This window comes from Seriola aureovittata, chromosome 20 (assembly GCF_021018895.1).
Source record: "Seriola aureovittata isolate HTS-2021-v1 ecotype China chromosome 20, ASM2101889v1, whole genome shotgun sequence".
In the NCBI taxonomy this organism is placed as follows: domain Eukaryota; kingdom Metazoa; phylum Chordata; class Actinopteri; order Carangiformes; family Carangidae; genus Seriola; species Seriola aureovittata.
This window is the reverse complement of record NC_079383.1, coordinates 15,030,406-15,039,782: the sequence shown is the minus strand read 5'-3', so window position 1 is coordinate 15,039,782 and position 9,377 is coordinate 15,030,406. Positions and strand designations below refer to the sequence as shown.

General features: G+C 39.1%; 1 protein-coding gene across 1 annotated transcript; it reads right to left on the bottom strand.

The window, feature by feature from the left end:
* Positions 1-5,435, bottom strand: si:ch73-206p6.1 (phospholipid scramblase 1). The gene is made up of 7 exons (XM_056365067.1): positions 5,374-5,435; positions 4,641-4,730; positions 3,823-3,865; positions 3,491-3,711; positions 3,141-3,302; positions 2,478-2,639; positions 1-2,025 (listed from the first exon to the last, which is right to left on the bottom strand). Exons 2-7 carry the CDS (start codon positions 4,707-4,709, stop codon positions 1,996-1,998), a joined length of 687 nt encoding a protein of 228 aa, XP_056221042.1. The 5' UTR covers positions 4,710-4,730; positions 5,374-5,435; the 3' UTR covers positions 1-1,995.
* Positions 5,436-9,377: the final 3,942 nt, after the last annotated feature.

The window sequence follows — 9,377 nt, the reverse complement described above, 5'->3', positions numbered from 1 at the left end:
TTCACACGTCACACTGTTGTGTTTTATTGAAGTGTTTCCATTGACTGTTTGCACAATTTAAGCTTAGCTCACAGAGTTAGGTTGCATTCATTGCATGACTAAATGGTTCATCAGTTCACATTATTAGTGCAAAAGTAGAAGAATAAGTATTTTAACTGTTTCTCATATGACTGACTAGAAATAGCTGAATTCCCTTTGTATCACATTCTGACTTAAATTTTTGGCTTTTAAACACAATCAAAGAGGCTTCAGAGGATGTAGTAGCAGCAATTTTATACTATTGATGCATTCTACTCAACATGACATGCCAAATGATCAGGCTAGTTAATGGCAAGAATAGAATTAAAATGTACATAAATTGAGTATTTTCTCAACAACTTAATCCATGAAATCAGAACAGACTGCAAAAACATCCATCTTAAGTACTTAATCATGTTGTTTGTCTTAAAAATTGATCTTAAAAAATGCTGCTCTGAAAGACAAATACACTTGTAATAGTACAAACAAGTGTCATTACATTGAAGGCCGAAAAATAACACTGGCAACACAAGAAAGTCTCTTCGCCAGGTCTCCCAGCTGTCAGTTTATAATACTCTATACAAAAATAAAAGCCTTTATGCTTGATACCTGTTAAAATTACTTAAGATGGGTGTTTTTAACAGTTTTCCAGAGTCTCATGTGGAGAAAACTTTTATCAGGCTACAAAAAAATGTTAATGGCCTTAATGTTTATGTAGCACATAAATAATATCTTTGCTACAATGCTTCACTTTATACCATCCCGAATCAGATTGCCATTCTCATTAAATCAATTTTACAATGATGCAGGGTGCACAGCAGTATCAATGGCCATTTGATGGAAGGTTTTATCTGACATTTTGACATGTGCAGAGCTGTCACATGTGTAATGTAACAGTGGAAAAGATCAAAATTAAAGTTGATAGCAGGATATTCAAGCAAAATCTGACATATGACATGTATATTTAGATGATTTAATGTATAAAACCTCCTCTCAAACATTAATCTATCCTTATTTTGATAGTATTAGGCGCAGATGCGTAATTCTTGTAGCCAGCAGCAGCCAACACTATATTACAGTAGCATGCATTTCAACCTGAGTTTGTCCAAAAATAAACCATGTCATCAGACACTGATATTTGAATAAAAACCTATGGCATAAGCAAGTATTGAGTTTGTTCATTTAGGCTGTGTTGGGTTATTCTTACACAACAAGCTAGTTCCCTCTTGTGGACAAGACTGGTACAGCACACAGCTGTAACCTGTCCATTCCCAAATAAAAAAAAAACCTACTTAGTTGACAATGCATAATTATTATGGCATTGTAAATATACTTTGTATCCTGTGATACTTTATGTTTCCGTTTACACACAGAAATACACTCATAGCACACATACACATACACAAAGCTGTGCGCGCACACGTTGCTCTATGTTGACAAAGTGCTAAACAGACAAAATAAATAAATAAGGGAGTTGAATATCTAGACTGCAATCGCCTATATTACATGAGTCCTTCAGGTCTCACACAATATAGCTAAAAACATAGTTTTCTCTATAAATTAACATCTTGACTATTAATACGACCAAACTACACAAGGTTGACCGTCTTTGCATCCAAACTATAATGACAAAAATCCTTCTTTCACAAACTGAATAATAGCACTTGTCTGTAATAGTGTTCCCTCTTCAGTCACTTGTATATGAATGTTATCATTCTATTCAAGTTTTTTTTTAGTAGTAAGAAAAGACACTCACAGCCCATGTTTTAACAACCAACCTGAGCAGCTAAGACTAAAACAAACCTTCTATTTCATTGTTCATGCAAAATTATAACACTTAGGTAACTCCTTGTACTTTCTTTAAACTATCCGTTTGAAGGTTGTTCTGTGTTAGGGCTTTTTGGACTGATCATTGTGACTTTGTGGCCTTGTTCTTCCAGGAATGTTGAATGCTTTCATGGAAATCCATTTCGGCTCCTAGTTAGTACTCTCAAAGAACATGAAATCCTGTATAGAAAACAAAGAACAAAATGTTAATTAAAAAGCAAACACATTAAATTAACATTAATCTAACGCCTAAATTCAGTTAAAATATATCAGCCAAGGTGTTCGAAGTACTCACTGAGAAGTCACGGCAGCATTTTTAGCAAATGTGACTCGTGCTACTACAGAAAGTAGCTCTGTAAAGCTGTTTTGCATTTGTGGTGATTGGGGTGGTTTCAGGTCACATTTCCCACAAAATGTAGGCTAAGTGGTACATTAAGTGGCAGGTACATGAAATTTCCGACTACTGGTGAAACACATTCCCCATAAAAGCTGGGTCACATGAGGTTACTGCATCTGTAATAGCCACAGTTCTGGCAGCAGTTAATTTACACAAATATAACTTCACAGGCAATGATGCTCCTTTTTGACAAGTTGATATTATGTTATCTTAAAATGCTTGTTATTGCACTTACAATGAGGAAACATGCACCGATCATTACAGCCTTCATTCTCACATCCAGATCCATGGGGAACTGGATACCAAAGTTGTCTGAATCTGTGAACGCTTCCCGCAGAAGTCCGGTCCATTGCTTACTGATTTTCCCAATCTTGCTGACTTCATCCAGTGTCAAAATCTGAGGAAAGAATTACATGGAGGACAAATTGCTGACATGTGTTGCATTAGGATTGTTTGGTTATATTGGAAGGAGATCATTGTACAATCCATAATCCCATCCAATGGCATCTTTTTGCCTGCTGCCACAGTAACTGGAGTTCAGCATCCCCAGTAATAACTTCAAAGCAGCTAAGGAAGCACCGGGACGGTAATATCATGCTTCAGTTACCCCTCCTCTGGGTCTGGTTAAAGGTCTGTATCACTGACCCAGATCCCTTCACAGCTCAGTCTAATAAAACCAGCTGAGCCATGGAACAATGGTCACACTGTACCACACAAGTGCATGCCCTGTGCGATGGCTTCATCTACGCTATAGCACGCTCTGATTGGAAACATATTTCCTGCTTTTCAGAGCACGAGGAGGATCCCTTACAAGAAAAATTCCCAGAAGGCGAGAATGTTACCGTGTCGTGTTATGTTTTCACAAATTTAATGGATTTCTGTGTTTAGATAAACCCACCTCAAAGTCAACATCTGGAAGGCAGCTCCACCCACAGAAGGGCCCATGGATCTTCAGTACAGGCTCACAGTGTTCGTTCGCAACGATGAATTTAGGGGAGAATGGGTGCCACTGCTGCACAACGTACCCCACTGTGTTACCGGGGGGAGCCTGCACCTCCAGCTGAGTGAAGGATTGTTGGAGAGCAGAGTGTGATTTGTAGTCATATCCTCAATAGAAACTGTTTCAAAAATACATGTAAAACTAGAAGATGTGAGGTGTCAACAATATAGTGAACCAGAACCATCTTGAACACTGTAATTTCATAAGGTGCTCACAAGGTGAGCGTGTTTAAAAGTGGCTCCTCTCACCTCTTGCAAACAGCAAGGGAAGAAGCAAGACATGCACTTAAGTGGTCTGGTGACGGTGATGATCTCTTGTCCGAAATTGTCGAGGACGTGGATGGTGAAGGAGCGCATGGGACCACAGCACTGTCGACTCAGGCAGTCGTTCTCCTCGACAGCGTAGAACACATTCTGACCCATGACGTTACGGACTTCATACTTGTTGTTGCTTTCGAAACCAACAAGGGCTGTATGGAGACGAACAATATGTATGAAGATGTTATTGCCAAACACACGTGACTGCACAGAACAAACCCAGCAGCAGAAGTATTTTCTTTTTGTATGTTTACTTACTGTACCTTCAACAACCTCAACTTTCTGTTTGATGAGCAGCTGATCCACCTAGAAAACCAGATAACCACATACATTTGATTTTAAATCTGCGATTTCCTTTCCCTTTTAAAGGCAGTGGTTCAGTAGAGGTGGTGGTGGTGTGTGTGTGTGTGTGTGTGTGTGTGTGTGTGGGGGGGGGGGGGGGGGGGGTGTTGAGAAAGTTGGCATAAACGTGCTCCTATTTTGCATCTGGCCAATAAAAGCACATGCTTACATTCCTAATATAACACTGATAGGACTAGTGTGGTTAAACAAAGTTTTGGAAATGCAAGCATGGCTACCCCATACAATGTCAGATTTCCAGTCAGTAGGTTTATTTCTAAATACTAAAACTGTCCATAAATATACTATCATGACACTGTGGGAATCAGTTTTCTATACCTCCTGCTGCTGACACATTCTTGACTGTTTTTAAATTGGAAACCCATCTATTTCGGTGTCCCATTAAGCCACTGGCAGTGTGACAGTGAGCCAGCATGCACAGTAGCAGGACCCTGAAACTGTTGCAGTTAAAATAGAATTCAGCCATATTTAATTTTAGTATTTATTTTGTAGGAACATTGCCTTGTCACATGTACGGTGTGAGATGTACTAGTTTGATGAAATGCATCAGTTGAGAAAAGTACTGTATTAGTCTGTAATGTGGTATCACAGGCTTGTTGATGTGGAATATCTATCCCTTGACTAACAGCGATATGCAAGTGATAGGTCACTGGAGTATGTGGCACTTTCACTTCATTAAACATATGTGTAAGAAAAAACAAACAATAATTTAAATACTTACTTGAGTCAGGTATTCTAGTCCTGGTGGACAGCCGGGTATTCCCGGGCTGGGCACAGCATACATATTCATTTTGTCAGACTGGAGGGAGACCTGTTGATGAAAACGGAGATATGGCGCCATCTTGTGTGCATTTGCGTGACAGTCATAAACAAATGGAGATATATCACGGCAGACGGACAGCGGTTAATATGGTTTTTTCTGTCCGTCTGTGTATCGTGTGTGAGCAGCAATGTAGCACCATTGTACTTTTTCTGTACTGTGTAGGCTTTTAATAGCACGAATAAACGGAGAAGGAGACTATAGCACGCCCACAGCCTGGGGGAGGTGCTGCAGCCCCGCATGGTGGGCGACACAGTTATTCTTGGTTTATCTGGAAGTGACGGGCTTCTGACGGGAAGACACCACCATGAGAAATCCTCTTACTCTGTGTGTGTTAACACGTACAACAACAGGCCTTAAGCCCACACAAGCTTCGCCGCTCGTGTCTAAAAATGTAGGTCATTTGACTGCACATCTCTGTGACTCATTATGTTAAATGAGTGATGAACGTTTCGTCAGTGGGTAAAGAGAGCGCACGCCGACGGGTGATCTGTCTACTTTTTCATCCAGAGGAGACAGCGAGTTGTTAAAAGCGACTTCCTACCGCCAACACTGAAGTACAGTCTTACATAGGCTACATTTTATATTAGCAGCGAGACACATAACTCTTATAATCGGAATCAGAAATACTCACCGATATTTCACCTGCTACATAAAATAATAACAGGCCACTCCGGAACCAAGCCCGTGGAATAAACCTCTAATCTCATTGGTCGGTGTCATAATACTTCCCATATTCATGCGCCAATGGCAAAACAGGAGTGTAGAACTGAGCACAACAGAGCCAAATAGAACAGACTACACTAGAACAGGATCGCCAACAATAGAAAAGACCAGACTAACGATAAGTTGCCAATTTGCACAATTAAACAGGCTGCAATATAGAGGGAGTGCATATAGGTTTGCTCATTTTGCAGCAGCCGTGGACTACTTCTGGTGTTTCTCATTAGTAAACAGTTTGTTAGCAGCATAAAAGAGGATTCATTGGGGGAGTGTGTCAGGAATATTTACAGTGATAATAGAGCAAAAGATTTTTATTGTTCACCCTCTAGATGTCGCCATTAATACAGACAAACACACAACATGCACAGCACAATGAGATCCAACAACAACCTTACATCATGGCACAGTTTAAATATTAAATCTGGAGTAGCCTCTTTTTGCTACTTCAAAATATAAGGATATTTTTAAACTGGGATTATGCTATGAGAAGCTGCTGTTGTCTTTCTTTAATACCAAGAGACATTGTTACACCAAACTGATATTTGACAAACATCAACCAGATTTGAAGATTTTATTCTTGTTTACATGTCTTACAGTGACATTTCAGACGCATATTGGGGTTTATTTCATTTTAAATACGGAGTTGGATTTAGATTTTACGATGTAATGGATTCTGTTGTTATTTCTTTTAATATCTCCCATTCCAAGTTTGCATGTGATGTGTTGGGCCATGGCCATATGGTATTTGAAGCCAGTATGATGTAAGAATGATGTAAGACAATGAACATCGCCTGGTCTAAAACCACTGCTCAGTTTATCACTGTATGAAACTGTCAGCTGCTTTCAGTGTTATTAGCAAGTAGGCCATAAGCCACTTAACGTTGAATACATCACAGTCTACTGATAAACCTGTTCATCTTGCAATGACACATGCACATGGATATTAGCATGAAAGAGAAGAAGTTTAACTGGCTGCAAAGTCTATGCAAATGTTTTTAAAAGATAGTGTTTTAATACTTAATGTCCACACAAACATCCCTATAACCCACCCACAGTCAGAATATGAGTAAATGCAGATTTTTTAGTATTTATAATCATAAAAACACACATTTTCAATAACAGTATGTGTGTGGAATATGTGTAGATACAATGCATGAAGACTGAATGAATGCTATGCTCCAATAATAGCCTTGCTCTCCTGAAGTTGTACATATACTATCAGGTGTTAAGCACAGAGTGTGTTAAATTTGTTGCGTTCTAGCAAATTGCATGTTATGAGAAACACAATAGTTGTGCTGTCCCTACAATGCAGTGGTAGAGTAATTCTTAACAGCTGTAGCCACAAAGCTGTAGTGCACGTCACTCAGCAGCACACACAAGCAATAGAGACATGAAGGTAAAAGGTCTTTGGATATGCTTTTGAATAGATCAAGGTACCACTCGTGAGGACATTGAAAAACGGCACCGCTGGATTCCTTCTGACATGTTTCAGGTAGAGTTCAGGGAGGTGTTGAGTCTGTTTTCCTTTGAAAACGATGGGGGATAAAGGTAGAAAATGTATTAACTTAAGAATTGAATAGTATTTCAAATTGTGTTTTTTGTGCTTTTATTATAAGGCAAAAGGCGGTAGACACTGACCAGAAGATGATGTCACTTCCTGCAGATATACTGGAGATCTTAGCATGGGGGGAAAAAGTCTTATGATTCATAAAAATTATTATGATTTAGTCAGCAGATTGTTTTGTCATCGTCACTTATATTTTTGTCACAGCTCAACTGGATTGCTTTTTCATAAAACCTAGCCTGCTAACTATAAGTCATCTGATAAATTTATTAATGACAACAGTGTAGAGAAAGACAATGTTACCATGTTAATTAAGAAGCAACTATTGGCAGATAAAATACATGTAATAGAGCTTGGACTTGATGGAAACTGAAAAGCAATTCATGCTAAACAAATGAGAGACAAATGTCCTATGAAACAGGTGATCTCTAACTTTTCTTGCATACTGTAAGAAGCACAATGAAGCTCATTTACCAGATTAGGTTTTAGGATTTTGTCGGCAACTATTTCCTGTTGTTTGTGTTGTTTCAAACATCAGTAGTTAACAGCATGCTGTTTGTAAGTTGTAAAACAGAAATGGAAGAAGCTGAAATAGAAAAAATCTTTACACACAGCTAATGTGCACTTGAACTTTATGTGCAGGTTATAATACTTTGTATCCACTGGAGAGCAGTGTTGAGCTAATGATGCTCGGCCTCATGGCCATTACTAAGACTAATGCAGAATTTGCCTTTTCATTGTAAAACAAAATAGTCACAAATAGACACACACAGATATACACACAGTACACACACACACACACACACTCACAAACATACTTGCTACTCTGTTACAAATGACATGACGTTGTTGGGTCGAGTATCCTTATTTGCGAATACAAATTACCTGATTTCCTCAAGCGCTACTGATTTCTCCAAGAAACCCTAATGAGAACAAATGATGACTCGCGTGCAGATCTGCTGACACTTCAGGCACAGACAACTAAAAACATGTTTTAATTGATTCATGTTACAGCAATTGCTTACAGTGACCTGAAATAGCCGAGGAAGCACTGCATATACAATCAGTTGGGTGTTGTCTGCTTTACAAATAAACAGTTGTTTTAAATATAGCCTCAATATTTGCTTATATATATATATATATATATATATATATATATATATATATATATATTTTTTTTTTTTACAATACTTTTTTTTCATTTTTACATTTTGTGTCATGTATTTAATGAAGCTTTAAAGACACTTTGTCACATGCAAAATAAGCTGAACTGCTGGTAGCATCAAGGGCCCATTTTATTATTCTGACTGCCCAACACGAGCTCTGAAACTTATGTTCTTCATCAGTGAGATCAAAAAAAAGTAATGCAATGACTTTGAAATGGTGGCGTTCTCCGCTCCCATCTGAATAAACAGAGCGGACAGTCAGGGGTCTTTGAAAGCCAGTCAGATTGTCTTTCTGACTCCAAGAGCCCAGTTACTCCCACCAGGGGTCTGAATGTGTGTGTGTGTGTGCGCGTGTATGTGTGTGCGCACGTGTGCGTGTGTGCGTGCGTGTGTGTGTGTGTGTGTGTGTGTGTGTGTGTGTGTGTGTGTGTGTGTGTGTGTGTGTGTGTACCAGTTGTACAGTCTCTGCTCACTACATTCCTACCTGTTTTACAATTTTTCTGTGTTTGTGTTTTTTTTTTTTTTTGGTGTGTGAAGGTGGTGCTCTTTACTCGCATGGGTAATCTTTCGTGCACTCCTAACGAGGTTGTCATATTCGCCGCATAATGAGGAGCCTAAAGATGAATGTAAAAATGCCTCCATTACACCGCTTTCATCCTCTTGTTCATTAGGTTAGCATAAGGTTACAATACATTACTCCAGTCCCAGTGTTCCACACACACACACACACACACACACGATTGCAATAGTGTGTCACTGAGGGCTTGTGTGTTAGTTTGCCATGATAATCCTCATTCATGTACACACACAAACACACAAGCACATAGTATTACCTGCCTTAACCCTTAGCTGAACCTCAACATAACTAAATCTGACTTTTGCCTGTAATATTTGGAGAGTAGGTTTTATAAATATCCACATCACAGCAATATGCCTGTAATTCACACCCACACGTACAAAAAAAAAGCAAATCTATTTAGTATTTTTTCATCATCCGTGGATGTCCAAATTTGCCAAATTCACCGCTTTTGTTATTCCATCTCTGTCTCTTCACCTCTGCCCATCCCTCACCTCCCTCCCTCTTTTTATTTCTCCCATTTCTGCACCCCTGTCAAGTGCTTTGTTTGCTGTGACTTTCCATGCGGTTATCTGAGCGGAGACAGTATGCCTCACCCTGGCACAGGA

Excerpts from the sequence above, each read along its gene's own strand:
- si:ch73-206p6.1 (XM_056365067.1), bottom strand. The coding sequence starts at position 4,709 with ATGAATATGTATGCTGTGCCCAGCCCGGGAATACCCGGCTGTCCACCA. Across the intron at positions 3,712-3,822 it reads GAAAGTTGAGGTTGTTGAAG|CCCTTGTTGGTTTCGAAAGC; the intron begins GTACAGTAAGTA and ends GTCTCCATACAG. Across the intron at positions 2,640-3,140 it reads TTCCAGATGTTGACTTTGAG|ATTTTGACACTGGATGAAGT; the intron begins GTGGGTTTATCT and ends TTCTTTCCTCAG.